The sequence below is a fragment of the Channa argus genome, chromosome 7 (assembly GCF_033026475.1).
Source record: "Channa argus isolate prfri chromosome 7, Channa argus male v1.0, whole genome shotgun sequence".
Lineage (NCBI taxonomy): Eukaryota > Metazoa > Chordata > Actinopteri > Anabantiformes > Channidae > Channa > Channa argus.
The window spans coordinates 9,263,925-9,280,188 of NC_090203.1; the positions used below are offsets into that span (position 1 = coordinate 9,263,925).

The 16,264-nt window shown below is 37.7% G+C and overlaps 4 protein-coding genes across 4 annotated transcripts; 2 read left to right on the forward strand and 2 right to left on the reverse strand.

Annotated features, from left to right (window-relative positions):
* Window positions 1–354: 354 nt before the first annotated feature.
* On the reverse strand, window positions 355–2,587 carry cxcr3.2 (chemokine (C-X-C motif) receptor 3, tandem duplicate 2). Its single transcript, XM_067509531.1, has 2 exons — window positions 2,399–2,587; window positions 355–2,033 (listed from the first exon to the last, which is right to left on the reverse strand). The coding sequence occupies exons 1-2, from the start codon at window positions 2,465–2,467 to the stop codon at window positions 936–938; spliced, it is 1,167 nt and encodes a 388-aa protein (XP_067365632.1). The 5' UTR covers window positions 2,468–2,587; the 3' UTR covers window positions 355–935.
* A 2,598-nt stretch (window positions 2,588–5,185) lies between these two features.
* Window positions 5,186–8,065, forward strand: cnfn (cornifelin). The gene is made up of 5 exons (XM_067509554.1): window positions 5,186–5,290; window positions 6,466–6,543; window positions 6,848–6,973; window positions 7,057–7,193; window positions 7,394–8,065. The coding sequence occupies exons 3-5, from the start codon at window positions 6,850–6,852 to the stop codon at window positions 7,481–7,483; spliced, it is 351 nt and encodes a 116-aa protein (XP_067365655.1). The 5' UTR covers window positions 5,186–5,290; window positions 6,466–6,543; window positions 6,848–6,849; the 3' UTR covers window positions 7,484–8,065.
* A 1,318-nt stretch (window positions 8,066–9,383) lies between these two features.
* On the forward strand, window positions 9,384–12,326 carry tlr21 (toll-like receptor 21). Its single transcript, XM_067509467.1, has one exon. It carries the CDS (start codon window positions 9,384–9,386, stop codon window positions 12,324–12,326), a length of 2,943 nt encoding a protein of 980 aa, XP_067365568.1.
* Window positions 12,327–12,662: 336 nt separating this feature from the next.
* si:dkey-250k15.4 (uncharacterized) lies at window positions 12,663–15,896 on the reverse strand. The gene is made up of 3 exons (XM_067509491.1): window positions 13,605–15,896; window positions 13,394–13,524; window positions 12,663–13,274 (listed from the first exon to the last, which is right to left on the reverse strand). Exons 1-3 carry the CDS (start codon window positions 14,884–14,886, stop codon window positions 12,663–12,665), a joined length of 2,025 nt encoding a protein of 674 aa, XP_067365592.1. The 5' UTR covers window positions 14,887–15,896.
* Between the last annotated feature and the right edge of the window lie 368 nt (window positions 15,897–16,264).

A 16,264-nucleotide genomic window follows, 5' to 3' on the forward strand; every position in this document is an offset into this window, starting at 1 on the left:
TGCTACTAAACAGACAACGACATTGCAGCATCTATAATTTAACTTCAAAATAGTCTGGATACCTCACCTGTGGCCCATAGTGTTAGACTGAACTTCACATACTACTTTTCCAACAAGACATTTGTACTTCCTCAGTGACCAAATAATACATGCCTAATTTTTCTGGATGTGTACTTCTAATAGTTCTGCAATAGCTCAGAACCAGTTGCATCATCCTGTCATACTTATTGCTATTTTCAATAAGCATGAGATATGTCAAGGGTTGTTTTAAATGAAATTTCATCAGAGTAAACTTGCAGGTAAGCAGATGATATAATAGTCAAATGTATAAAAGACGTAACTTATTGTTTTTATTCCAAAATCTTTATTATAAAAATCTTTGTACAAAAGAAAACTGTTGAGTTTTAATCACACACAAAATTTAAAATGTTCATTTCATTGTTAGCAGCAAAGACCATTATTGTAATGTGCACAGAATAGCAGTAAAAATATAGTACAACATTAGTTTTTTGTAAGCTCAAAAGAGAAAACAAATTCCATTCAGAGTAAGGGTTGTGAGATATAAAACTAACTGAAGCTTCAGGCTACATGGTAACTTCTTAACAAGGTTTGCCAGGAATATGCAAATATTTAAAATTTTACAGGATTTGCAGACACATGAACACAAAAATTAAGTTCTTGCAAAAAAGATGCATATCAGGTTCGACATATAGGAAGTGAAATGTTTTTGTGACCCCCCCACCCCACCTTCACTAAAGTATTCTTTAAAATATCCAGAATAACAGCTGCAGCAAAAACCAGATGGCCAAGCACCAATAAAGGAAATAAATCAAAGGCTGAAAATATTTCTCTCTGAGAACATTTCAAAAGTCTTCACTTTTCACTGGATTTATGCGTATCTTACCACATCTCTTTCTTCCTTCCTGTATCTTTGTTCACACCATAACAGAGTATGACGTGTTTTCACTTTCTGCAGAACTGTGGGAGCTTAGGACCCTTCTATGCTTTCTTCTCCTACTTACCCCCACCCCCATAAAACCTCTCTGTTCCAGCAGCCCCTTGCACATTCTGGCAAGCTCCCTCCTGAACTTTACTCCCACAAAGCCATACAGCAAAGGGTTAAGAGCGCAGTGCGCCAGCCCCATACTTTCAGTGATCATAGTCCCAATGTCCATCACATGACCAAAATGGCAACCCCCACTCACGACACCCAGCTTCTGCAGACTATCTGCCAGCTGGAAGCAGTTGTATGGGGCCCAGCAGATGACAAATACAGACACCAGGGAGATGATGAGGCGGAGAGATTTGCGCTTTTGGCGGCGACTTGCATTGCACAGAGACCTGAAGATGCGAATGTAGCAGTAGAGCATGATCAGTAGGGGAAGTCCAAATCCCAGGACTACGCTGACCAGCTGCAGCCCCAGCTGCCATTGTGTGGCATTCTCTGTGAACCACACCTGGCAAATGAGTGGTCTGTGATTGCCTACAGTGGACACTTTCCCAACCTGTTTGAAGGCAATGTCCACTCCACTCAGGCCCAGGCAAACCACCCAGATAAATGCACATGCAATCTGGGCATGGCAGGTGTTGCGCTTCCAGCCAGAACTGACAGCATGAACGATGGCTAGGTATCGGTCAAAACTGATGCAGGCCAGAAATAGGATGCCACTGTAGCGGTTCAGGGAGAAGAGGGCACCAGAGATCTTGCAAACAGCCAAGCCGAACACCCACTCATTAGCCCACTGCACTGCAAACAGCGGCAGGGTGAAGGCCAGTAGGAGGTCAGAAACAGCCAGGTGAAGAAGGAAGGTGTCAGTCAGAGAGAAGGCACATGCACCGCCCCTCTGTGATATTCGATAACGTCGGATAACACACAGAACCATCACGTTGCCCACGAAAGCCAGGACGAATACCAGGCTGTATGCAACAGGAGAAAACTTATGTGCAAATCCATAGGTATTTTCCTGTGAGCATGGAGCTGCGAAAGTCTTACTTGCACCAGGGGGCACGGAGATATTATCGTAGTCATATACCTAATGACAAGCAAGAGAAACAGAGATTGTGTCAAATATGTGACAATGAATTATTTAAGAAAGTTTTACTTCACTGATGGTGTGAAGCTGTCTCATTATTTCACAAACTTTTAGTTAAGCTTTCTAATGTAAGGACAGTTTTTGACATTGGAACTTTTCAAACAGGTACAATCAAAATAATTAATGTGTGCAACATCATTTAATAGCAATTGATTAACTTCCATTTAAAAATATTTGACAGATAGATGTGTTCTCTACAACGGTGAATACATGTCTTACAGAAAAAATCTTGCAAAGAAGTCTAAGCCCAAACCCAGTCTCTATTGATACCCAGTGATGCACGCATTGTAAAACAGCCCACTCACCCAATAATCATCTGATGTTGATGGCAATGAATCCATATTTGTGGCAGTCAAGGAGGCAGTAGTAAACATACCTGAAACCAGTCAAGAAAGCTCCTAAAATCAAGGAAATACTGGTCCAGATGACAAAGATCAGAAAGAAGAAGTCGTGGTTTGGGGAACTGAATCCTTGCACATTTTAGACAAATGCAAACGCAACTATAGTAGGAATTGATGACTGTGTCAGAGAAATTGTCACATATATTTTAAAAACATGTCTACGTGCAACTACAGACCTCAGACATATGGTGCATGACTGATGCTCTTTATATATATATATATATATATATATATATATATATATATATATATATATATATATATATATATATATATATATATATATATATATATATATATATATATATATATATATATATATATATATATATATATATATATATATATATATATATATATATATATATATGTTTATTTACTAAATTACATACCCACATGGAAAATGCAATGAATATAGTTATTTATTATTGTTATATCCAAAGGAAACACATGCTGTGGGAACTGAGTTATCAAGAAGCAGAATCTACTTGTACAAAACAATCCACCACCAAGGGAGAAGATGTGAAAGTGCTGAATTGGCAGAAATTTAACAGATTGTGTTTTTGTTGAGCTCGTGAGTACACTGTATTGTAGAGTACTATGACTGTAGTAAACTGTTCTTAATCATATGTATTTTTTCAGTATGTCAAAATATTAACTGGTTTAAGCTTAAATAGGAGTACAGAGTATCAAAGGTGGTGGGAAAACACACACTCAATATTCAAGTAAGACCGCAACTACTATAGCAATGAAAAAATAATCACTATACCACTTCAAATTCATTACTCAAGTAAGAGTGTGTGCTTAAAAATATAATAGTAATAGAATCGTAACCCACTAGGAAAACTATATATTTCAAACAGTATTAATTTGCTCTAATATAAAAATAAAATAAAAATAAATAAATAAACAATAAAATAAAAAAACATGATTGATGCTGATTTGAATAACTTTATTTGCTGATTTTTATAAGAATCTAAATCTGCAACAATTAACCAATAACTATGGCTGTGATATAAATGTAGTGGAATAAAAGTACAACATTTCCCTCTGAATTGTAATAGAGTCAAAGCTAAAGTAAGATGAAATGGAAATAAAGTACCTCAAAATTGTATTTAAATACAGTACTTAGCACATCTGCAAAGTACCAATTTTGATTTCAGTGGGTTTCAATTTGCAAAACAAATTTTTATTCCATATGCAAGATTATTACATTTAAAAAAAATATGTTTTGCTACATACCTTCTGAGACTAAGGGCTGATGCTCAGCAGACAGCAGATGCTTATAAGATTGCACACATAAAAAAATCACATAAAAACACAGAAAGTTAAGTCGTTTGGGCATCTATGTGGTTAAAATGAGACCATTTAAGTGCTAACATAAATATTAGAGTGTTTATGTGGTGTTAGGACTGCAAAATAGCATCCTCAAAAAGGCTCCTTGCAGTACAATGCAAATCTCTCTCGTTACCTGTAAAGCCTCTCGATCAAGTAAAAAAGTGATAAATGCATCTTGCTGCCTGATCAGTGCAGCATTTCAGTGGAGAGTAGTTGCAGACCTCCACCACAAATTCTGTTCAAGTTACAACTTTAGTAAAGTTTTAAAAGATATTAGGATGTAAAGTTTGAGACAGTGCAAAATCAGTAGTTAATACGAAACACACACATACTCGGCTCAGTAGCACTCAGATGAATATTTAGAGCTAAAGTGCATGAATCAAAACCCTTTCTTAGCTCTTTTAACAGACAAAATGGGATGTGATGGACAAAATGGGCACCATCCCCTTTGAGTAATAATGAAAAAATATTACCCTGAATTCTTTTCACAAACAACTTGTGTGTCATTTGTGTGAGGAACTGAACCTTGCTGTGGTTGCTTCTGTCTCGACCAAGGGTCTTCTGGTAAATTATATTATTGCACAACATTACTGATGTTTTGCTTCTTTCTGTCATAGTTGACATTTTGTATGATTAACAGTGCAACATTGATCCAAGCAGCTTCTTTTGTGACTGTTTAAGAGCTGGAAAAATACTGCATGTGTTGTTAAAACAGCACACTTTAAGCCTATTTTTTAAAACTTGGGTCACAGAGATGAATCTAACTTTTTACCTCTCTGATGTAACCTGATGGGAAAAAGGAAAATATGCACACGTTTTGCACAATAAATATCTGGAAGTTTAAAAAATGTGATTTGCAACTTGTCAGAGCTCTATAAAGGACAAACTACATCACGGTAGCCCGCAGTTATATTTCTTATCTGCACATAGATAATTCGGACTGATTAATTTTTTAGTTTAACTAGAAATTTTCATAAGTCTGTGTGAAATTTGACACAGTGACATGCTATTCTTTAGAAAAGCTGTTTACCTTTAGTCAAGTGATGAACACAAATGTAATTCTTAAGTCATAATGGAAAAGACACTCTACTGTATATATTTTCTGTTTGCTTGCTTTAGTTGCAGCTTTTTAGATTTCTGAGCTCAAACATGTTTATTTGACATGTTAATTAAAACCTGTCCTTTCACAAGTGTTAAATGATAAATTTAAGGCAGAACACAACAATACTTTTTATTTGTTCTGTCTTGTCCTGGATGGTGTTTTTGTAATCTGAGTTTTGTTGACAATGGCAATTGCTGTTATACCAACTGCAGTTGGACAAAAATTTGTTGTCATGTTGACTTTGATTGCAGTTTGCATGTTCTCCCTGGTCTTGCGTGGGATCCTCTGGATACTCCCGTTTCTTCCCACAGATCAAAGACATGCATCATAAATTAGCTGATGAGTCCAAACTGCATGTAAGTGTAAATATGAGTGTGAATGACTGTCTGTCTGTGCTTGTACTTTTTGTTGCCCCAGAGGCAGACTGGAGACGTGTCCGGGGCGTACCCCGCCTCTCGCCCTATAACAGCTAGGATAGGCCCCACCTCCACCGCGACCCTAAACAGGATAAGGGGTTAAAGATTATGGATTGATGGATGGATGGATGGATGGATGAAAGTACTGTTGATACCAATCACAGACAAATGAAAATCACATAAAGCATATAAAAATGTGCTGTACCATATTTGAGCAGGTTTAGCAAGGACGACATACTCCAAACACAAATACTTCCTTAAGCACATGCCAACAGTTCAAAATCGTACATAAAGCATTAAAATTGTTATACAATTACCAGCAAGATACTGTATGTTTATATAATATTTATAATATTTACAAGTATAAACTATGGCTAACATAGTAGGTATAATACTATAGTCAAAATTTATATAGTTGTTTCAGTCACGTTTGTAATTTGTAAGTGGAAAACCAGACTTTGACACATTATCTCCTTTTGTGTTTCATACTAACTGAAGTTAAATTTGATATTCTTGTGTTTTTCTGTTATTTTGTGTTGGATATCTGATTTTAGTTTTGTGTGAAATGTGAAATTTAATCATGTCTATATTGCTTTGAAAGCTTGTGGTTAAAGGTACACTATGATTTGCTTCTTTCATTACTTTTGTTTAATTTATTTGTGAACTCATGCACATGTTGAATGCTGTTTGCACCTGTTCATAGACCCATCGGTTTAGTACATATTGAAATGGGAAAAATAACAACCCTTTTTACAGTTGACTTAGGTCTGTCCAAGAAGCTAACAACTCCTTTTCCCATTCATAGACTTAGGCCCACAGTCTGTACACACAGCACACCTTTTCTAAGGACAACACCTAGTTTAAAAGTTGCCTTAGAAGTACCATGACCACTTTGTTTTTCAGTTGTACATTCTGATAAAGATCACATCATGCGCTCTATTTTGAAAGGTGTGATACGCCCCAAAACTAAACATTTTCTTTACAAGGTGTTTGCACATGCCAAAGTGGTCATTATTTGCCATGTCATATCAGTGTACAAACTGGACTTGGGTGTAGAACTGAGTCACATTGGGTATAAGAGCTGTTGACATGACATTGCCCTTCTGTGATTTTAGCCTGTGACCATCTACATCAGAGCACTTTTTCCTGGAGCTGCACTTACCAAAGGAGAACACCTCAGGAGAACACATCAGGTGAGAAGGGATTTTGTGTTTCTTCCAAACTGCTCTTGCTCCATAGAGGAGTCTTCAGGTTTTCATTACACTTTATTACCCCAAATTATTTTCTCATTTATTGCCTCAGGGGTGTATAGCACAATATTGATGGAATGAGTTTAAACCTGCAGAAGCTTTAATAGCACAAGACTGAACATGGAATAGGACATTCGCTTTGGAAGATACAAAGACATGGGGCTATAAAATTACTATGTGAACAACAATTATTTACCAATGTGATCTGTTGTTAAATTTTAGCTCATTCTTTTTCTAAAACTTGCAGCGATGGCATTTCAGTCAAATGTGATCAGCTCCCAGCCTCAGGTCACAGTCACACAGTACACCGTGTCCAATGGAGTATCAGAATGGAGTTCAAATGTGTGCGACTGCTGTGAAGATTGTGGAATCTGTACGTCTTTTCGCACACGCAAGCAGAAATTTAGCAATGCTGCGATAGGGTTACCAATGTGACAAAATGTATCTTGTCTCCAGGTCTTTGTGCATCATTCATCCCCTGTATCCTGGCCTGTAAGGTGGCTCAGGACAATGGAGACAGCTGCTGCGTGCCCTTCCTTCCTGGCGCCATGATTGCGCTACGGACAAGTATACGCAGTAGATACGGCATTAATGTAAGTGTACTAAAGTTGTCACTGATCAGAGCATGAAAAGAATTCAACAGATTTTATAATTTAAATAGAATAATGTTTGTAGTGACAATCAACTCTAGACACAGTCTGTCAGAAACATTATGGTCACAGTGATAAATCTTTTGAGAGAAGTATGAAGATAAGAATGTGTGACACCAGTTTGTGCCTGTGCTTTTTCCCAGGGCTCGGTGTGTGATGACTGGGTTGTCATGGCCTGTCTGCCTCTTTGTGGACTGTGTCAGATGGCACGAGAGCAGAAGATGAGAGGATAAAAAAAATTAAAATAAAAAGAAGGGACATCATGTCTTATTTCCAAATTACAAAGCAGAAGCAGATATGGAATTTTACATTACTTGGTCAAAACTCAAATAATTAAGTCACCACAGTAGGTGCAAGAAAACATTACTTCCTGAACACATTTACAAAGTAAGAACAACAGACTCAATAAAAAAACTTGTTAAAGTGAATTATATAAAGATCAAGAAGAAAATTCAAGGAAATACAAGAGAGAAATAACTTAATGTTCAGTAAATGACTGTTTTTGCTAAGTTAAACGGTGACTCACTGTGTTGAAATCGTCTTTATGCAACAAACCAGTTAATGCGTGAAGAAACCAATGCATAGATTTACAGCAATGACTTTCCCCTTGCAGTAAATAAATAACTTATATGGTAATAAATGTATTTTTTACATTGTTTTTTGGGAATGTAGCTGTGCCTTAGTGCTGCTTTAGCCACATATACTATTATTCAATGATGAACATAATGTACTAATGTAAAATCCTATTACATCTTTCCCCAATGTGTATTCATTCAAACAAACATCAGTATTTCAATAAAATCTTTTCCAACTATCATGCTGTAATTTGAACTTGCTATTAGCTGGAACTGAATATGGAACAAAAAGAATGGGTTGTCTTGTCTTCCTCTTTCTGATTTAGAGCATATCGTCTCTGTACAACGGAACTTTCTGAGAAGACAAGGAGATGAACAACAACAACATTTGAACAGGTAAGGCTGGAAAGACAAATTATTACTGTATTTGTAGTATTTAAATATGCCAACATGCAGCATTGGGTATTTGGTGTTTAGCTTTCCCCCTACCCATCAAACAAGAGTGTGAAAGCTTGTACTAAAAGACAAGGAGAACTTCTCATATGACATCAATGCTATTTGGGAGTGACACTTCTTGGACAACAGCCAGTTTCAGACAAATACTCTCTTTAAAAAGATTGAATGTGAGTTGTACTGTAGGACAAATATTAGGAAATTTTTCTATGACAGAAACATATCAAGGATTATTTCAGAAGTGCCTGTCTTAAAACTGCAGTAACCCACATGACAACTGTCCAAAAATCTTGCTTTATTGTTGTCACATCTTATTTTAGCCATAAAACCCAAATTACTTGCCGTTTAGCCAACCATGGCGACCCTCTCATTGTATATTTGTTACAGTATCACATTTGGATTATTAGTAGTGAAACAAATGCCCAGAGGAGAGGAACACATTAAAAATGGATATGAAAACATTAGAAAAGAGGAACTGAGTTATCCTCATTACAGTATATAGTTCCAATTTCTAAGCAAACACATTTATACCTCAGGTGAGGATTGCAGGTGCTTTGATCTACGACTATCTAAAGGAACCTGACAAAACTGTTCTGGTAAGAAAAACTACTAAGCCAAAAACAGTTTAGGCTACAGTGCAGTTCAAATGATGTTGTGTACACAGTAAAACAGGCTTTTTTTTAAATTTTGAACCTAAAAATCAAAATAATTTTTAAAGTTGGTCTTACATCAAAGATTTTTTTTAAGAGTTGAATATCAATTAAAATATTATGATGTGTTGTTTACTAGGTTTGTTTGCAAGCTTTAAAATGATATGTACATACTGTATTTTACTGGTAGCAATGCTTTATATAATAGCATCTGTCTGATACCCCCACAATTTGAAAATGCAACTTTCATTTTGTTTGTACATAACACATGACGTGTCATATACTGTTCTCTGTTCTCAGATTCCTGCATCATATTCAACAAACAAGCAACCTAGAGGCCTTTTCAACATAGTAATCAAAGGAACCATACCAACAAAGACATTGAAACAGGTCGATTGAAGGAGGGTTTCCAAAAAAAAAAAAAAAACTGGTCTTCTGGATTGCAGCAAGACAAAATGGCAGGCCTAAAGCAGCTGTTGTTAGTTACACTTGTTCTTTGTGCTCATCAACTCATCAGTGGCTATAGCTTTAAAAACTGCATTGCAGAGCCATATTCAAGAGGAACATTGTTCAACTGTATCCGTCGAAAGGAAACAAACATATCTGCTATTATAGAGGATCTGCCCCCTTCTGTTGTCAACCTCACCATCACCATTAATCCTCTGCGGCACATTCCCAGCTACAGCTTTGTTCATCTGCCAAACATTCAGCACCTCAGAATAGATCATAACCACTTAAGAAACATCAGTCAATCTGCTTTCCAATACTTGCATCAACTAAAGTCTTTAAATTTGTCCTTTAACTACATATCAGAACTTAGCCCCGATGCATTTAAGGATCTACACAACCTCACCTTTCTCTCACTGACAAACAACAAATTAAAGCAGCTCCCTGAGAAAATCTTCTTTTCTCTTATTAATTTAAATACTTTATTGATCAGACAAAACCTTCTGACGAATTTCTCAGGGATTGCCAAATCTGTGTCAAATCTAACAAATCTGAAGATACTGAACCTTTGCTTTAACCATTTGACCTCTCTTAGACACTCAAATGTGTCACTACCCAAATCCCTGACTAAATTATATGTATGTAGAAATAATCTGTCAACACTGGGCTGTGAACCTTCATTTCTTAGTTTCATCAAATTTCTCGACCTATCATACAATTCTCAGCTCCTTGCAACAGCTTTTCAAGGAGTGGATTTGAGACAAATAATCTATCTGCGTTTGCGTTCAACAAGTGTCAAGGTAGTGGAGTTTTTAAAAGTCAGCAACATCAGTGCAAGTCACGTTGATTTCTCTGGCACAGGTCTAAACAATGAGAGTCTGCTTGTGGATCTCTGCAAATTGTTAAAGACAAGGGTGAAATGGATTAAAAATTTTAATCTGGGTAGTAACAGGATTAGGAATTTAACAAAACTCTCACTCCAAAACTGTCCTAAAATCAAAGGGGCCCTGGATCTATCCCTCAATGAACTGAAACGGATAAGCTGTCTTAATTTTCTCAACAGCCATAGGGATATAAAAAGCTTTGATGCAGAGCATAACCATCTCACATACCTTCCAACCTGTAAAACAAGAAGTGTAGTTTATTTCCAAAATCTTGAAGAGCTGAGCTATCGTTACAACCGCATTCTCTCAGTCAATTCTTATGCCTTCTATCACACACCAAATATCAAGCAGCTAAAACTTAATATAAACACAATTGCTTTTCTCCACCGTAAAGCTCTCAAAGGGCTAAAAAGGCTTGAGACACTTCGATTGGACAACAACCTCTTAACTGATTTGTTCAATGACACCTTTGAAGATAATATCAACTTGCATATCCTTAACCTGCGCAACAATCGTATTTCTGTCATTTTCAACGGGACCTTCCTCAAACTTAGCAATCTGACTACACTGGACCTCGGAGGTAACAAGATCACTCATTTTGAGCATTCAGGTCTTGATGGACTAAAAAGTCTGTCCAAATTCTATTTGGATGGTAACAACCTTAAACAAATTGACCCTTCCCTCTTTCGTGCATTTCAACAAACACTCACAGCGCTGGATTTACAAAGTAATCAGATTGCATTCTTCAATGAAAAAACTACTTGCTCACCATTTGTGAACCTCAGAAAACTCAGCGATTTGAAGCTGGATGGACAGCGGCCCCATGGCCTCACTGTTATACCCCCAAATTTCTTCAAAGGCCTCCACTCACTAAAATCTCTGTATCTTACAAATAACAACATCGTTCTTCTCCCTCCTAATGCCTTTGATGATTTGACAGGCTTACATTTCCTCACACTGGATAACTGCTGTGTGGGGGCAGTAAATCTACAACCAGGAGTCTTCAAAAATCTAAGAAATGTAACCAAATTAATTGTAGAAAACATGGGCATTCAGAACTTCTCAAAAGAAGTTTTTGGTAATCTAACAAAGTTACACATACTGCAGCTCAACCGCAATGTGATGCAGCAAATTCAAGTAAATGCACTGGAAAGTTTACCTAATCTTCACTACCTTGACATACGTGGTATTCCGTTAAGCTGCACATGCAAAAACAACTTACTGCAAAACTGGACACTAAATAACACAAATGTCCAGGTAGTCTTTCTCTACACTCTGTCATGTGAGCATGACAAAAAAATAAAATTCTACAACTTTGACACCAAAGTCTGTTACATAGATCTAGGAGAGTATCTGTTCTTTTGCACAGCAGCTGTGGTATTCTTGTTTACAGTCACTCCTTTACTTTATGTCAAACTCTATTGGAAAATGAAGTACAGCTATTATGTGTTCTGTGCATGGTTTAGGGAACAGTGGCGCAAACTCAGAGAGGAGGAAGAAAATTGCAAATATGATGCATTTATATCCTATAATTCCTCTGATGAACAATGGATCATGGACCAGTTGGTTCCAAACCTGGAGGGAAATGGATCATCTTTTAAACTTTGTCTACATCACAGGGACTTTGAACTGGGCCGTTACATCGTGGACAACATTGTCTCTGCTGTGTATAGCAGCCGTAAAACTATTTGTGTGGTGAGCAGGAACTTCCTACAAAGTGAGTGGTGTTCTCTGGAAATCCAACTTGCCAGCTATAGACTCTTTGATGAGCACAGAGATGTTCTCGTGCTCGTGTTTCTGGAGCCAATTTCTGAGAGGCAGCTGTCATCCTATCACCGCATGAGGAAGGTCATGTTAAAAAAGACTTATCTGCAGTGGCCTGGTTTGGACTGCACTGACCCTGCACTGGCCCAAGACCTGTTTTGGAATCAGTTACGCAGGGCAATGAGAACAGGGAGCAAACTCAAAACAGAAGAAAATCAACAAAGTGAAGGTTGTGTTACTACTGAAAGTGAAGAAACTGAACATTTTGAGACTTCTGATGAGAATTATTACCTGTTACCATAAAAGCAAAAATTTGATTCCCTGCTGTGGGGAGGACATCATGAGAAATGGATATGATTTATAAGACTAGCATTAATATTATTTATGCATAAGTCAGCAATGGCATTTAACATTTTTACTCAGTTTATTATGTATACGTTGATCTGCCAGTTTTCAATTGCATAAATGTATTTTCTGTTTTCCATTTAAATGCAGACTACATATACTGATAAAAAAAAGGAATCCTTGGCTACAATTTTTGCTTTGTGCAAATGCTACTATGAATTATAAGAGCAATGTGTTTTAGTTAGCCAGAGAAATGTTCACAGACATGGGTTTATGCAGCGCTTCAAACATACATTAGTACAGCCTCATAGGAGGGAAGCACCAGTGCTCAGGACTCAGAAAAGAAGAAAAGGGTGGTGCTGGATCCCTTTCAAGCATGTGAGATGGCGGATAATGCATCATGTCAGTGTGGTGGGACCTGAGAGGGTGGTAAGTTGAAAGGTCAATAAATTGGTTGCTCAGGATAGGAGTGTGAATTTGGGCAGAAAGGGAGGGGGCATAAGAATGTCTGTCAGTTACAAATTGCTCTGGCTTATGAGGAAAGTGTGTTGGCTCTGAATGTTCATAAGGCAACTGTGCTGGGTAAGGAAACAAGGCCTGGATGTTGATGCCAGTGTAGTGTGGCCCACAGCTCTCTTCAACTTCACTGTTGTTCTTAAGAATGTTTTTAAATGAATCAGACATAAATGACTCATTGGTCTTTAGTCTGTTGAAACCGTCCTTCCTCTTCTGAGACGTTGAGGTGTTTCCCCAACATGGTGTGGCAGAGGGAAAGAACAAATGATCACTTGATGACGCTCCATAAGGCCATGAGTCCATAAAGAACTGAGGAGAACAACTGGGTCTGAGGATATCCTCCAAAAGGCTGGCAGATGTAGTTACAGGGCTTGTGAACCATTCAGCAGTCTTTAAATGAAAAAACAAAACAAAACAAACAAACAAACAAACACACACACACGTTACTCCAGAGTAGAACAACGTTACGTTATCCGCTCAAAGGGAAATGAGAAAATTCACTGTCTTACCCTTTCCAGGCTTCTGTGTGGCTGTAGGCTGGAACAGTTAAAATACCTACTTCCTGTTATTTTTAAAGATTTGGCGCTCTGGCTGTCAAAACATGGCTGAATGGCAGTGTCATCCAGAAATGCTGTTGTATCTAAAAAGGAAGCAAAGCTACAAAACTGCAAAAACTATAATTCTTATGAAATAAAATAAGTCTTGCATTTAAGTGCCTACCTGTAGGGAAGAGCACATCTTTGTCTATCATAGGTGGCTTCTCATTCTGGACTTCCTTTGAGAGATCATTACCAAAATTGTGGCTTTGTTGCACCTTTTTGAGGTTCTCCTGAAGTTGTGGTCCATGCCGCTCCCATAGGGCTCTCAACAGCACCTCCCTACTTTCTGTCACCAGATTTCGCCTTTTTAAGAATGGGAAGTGAAGACAGTCACACAAACGTGCTGCCACTGTGCTGACAGACTTAGACACACAGCTGGGATTCTGTCTTTTTTGCTGCATGTCAAAGCTTTCGGTTATGGGTGTGCTGGAGAGCTGAGGTGGGCTCGAGCTGAGTTCACGACCCTGTGTCTGTTGGATGGGAGGCTTCTGGTTCTTTAAAGTGTGCTCAAGACTAGAATTAGATGCAACGAGTGTGTTTAGCTTCTTGTTCAATGTCTTTACATTGTCTCTCCCACTGGTTTGAGAAAGCTGTGACTCTCTGCCACTTTCTGACCTGATAGAGTTTGTCTTCTTGCTCTTGTATATTACTACATCAAGGGAGCTGTGTTTAGACAAAAATATGCTCTTATTGCTTCCAGAAGAAAGATCAAGTTCTTGCTGTGGTCTCTGGCCTGGTGTAATATCTGACCCCACACTCATTTTCTTCTCCCTTTTCAAGTAATCATCATGGGCATTTGTAGCATCATCTGCATTCTTTCCAAATGGCACAACCTCCGTTTTAGCACCCATCAAATCTTTCCTGGAAAATGGAGGACTGTCAGATGTTGAAAATCTTTGTGAAAGAGCATGGCTCTTATCTTGTACTTGTTTTCCACTTTTCTCCTGTTTCCGCTGCTTGCTTAACAAGCGTTCAATGTCAATAGACTTAACCTCATGGTTAAACAGGCCATGGTGTCCTATGAGGCGACTGTCTGTGATGATGCTGGGCTCCTGCGCAACAGGAATGAAATTGGGAAATTGTGGATCTCTCCTTGAAGGACAATAACAGCTACTGTGACAACAGTTATGGAAATGTCGCTCATCTTTACTGCTTTGGTGCCAGCCACTATATTGATGTGATTCAGTCCTTAAGGCTTCTCTCCAGCCACCACTAATCTGACTTCTCTCTTTGCGGGTCTTCCATCGTTTAATTTTGTGCAGTTCATCTGTTTTATTATAATGGTTAAAACATTGGCAGTCTCCAGTGGATCGGTTCACTAAACAACATTTTTTCTCTGTTGTTTTTGAATGCTGGCTGTAAACATTTAGCATTTTGTTGTCTGATAACACCCTGCCACTCATATGGCTAATGTTGCACAGATTCTGTAGGAAGATAAACAGTTAGTTATTTCTATGGAAATAGGATGCAGGTAGGAAATATAACAAAGGAATTACACAACATAACAAAGCTAGTTACTCCAACAGGATGCTTTTGCTTTTTCTCTCCATTCACAATTAAACAATCAACTAAATTGTTAAAAGTTTAATGACACAGGCGTGTTGTGGCTGAGAGGAGAAGGTCTCCAAACTCCTCTGAATCCTGGACAATCCCTCCCACCCACTCCACTGCGTGCTGGCTGTACAGAGGAGCACTTTCAGCCAGACACGGATAACAGGCAAGCGCTCCACAGAACGCCACAGGAGAGCCCTTCACCCAGTGGCAAATAAACTGTTCAACTCATCCCCCTTCTGTAAAAAGGAGGGGGACTAAATGATCAAAATGGATAAATAGTATTATTTTTATTTAATTTATGTTTACTCATTGATCAGTAGTTTGTACTTGTTTATTGTCTTGCAAGTTTTTTTCCCCCTATTCTTTTCAATTTTTCACGTGGAGAGCAGCTGTAACAAGGAAACACAATTTCCCTCTGTGATCGATAAAGTTGTTTGATTCTTGAATATAGATATAGATATATATCTTAACATCATTTACAATATGGGCTGGCATTCTAATCCAAATCTGAATGACTGAAAACTGACTTTGCTAACACATCAATAAATAATTGCAAACTGTATATTGTATCAATAAAACCACTCATGTACAGACAGTGGTACTGCGCCCTAATGAATAAATACACGCTCCAATCAAATAAGAGTTGTTACAGATCTTCTGATGGTCTAGTTTCCATAATAAATAGTCTTCCCTCAGCAAACTAATCGCGTGAGAAAACGCGGGGAAGGATGCTGAAATGCACTGCTAAGGCTACCATTGTTAATGTAGCCAAGCTAAGTGTTAACGCTAGCTAAAAAGCAACAGGTGATAACAGCCAACACATGCAATTACTTTAGAAATACGTGTATAAAGTTACAATTTTAAGATTTACCCCCCCTAAAAAAAAAAAAAAAAAAAAAAAACTTCATTTAGTCATTTAAACATGCACGTTGTATACCTACAAGACACATTTTACAAAAACTCTAAATCATAAATTTACAACGATGCTTACCAAAATTATCCGCTGTTCAGCTTAAAAATCTGTCATTACTCGACAACAAGCTGCAGTGTTGCCAGTTCTGATTTAGCCGAACCGTTGGTAAACAACGGAAAATTAGCCCAGTTTAATTTTTATATAAATGTTCTTTTGTTCCGTCTATCTACCCATCTATCTATCTATCTATCTATCTATCTAATCAATTTGAACTTAATCAGCCCAATTAAAGGTAACTTTCACAACAAAGAACC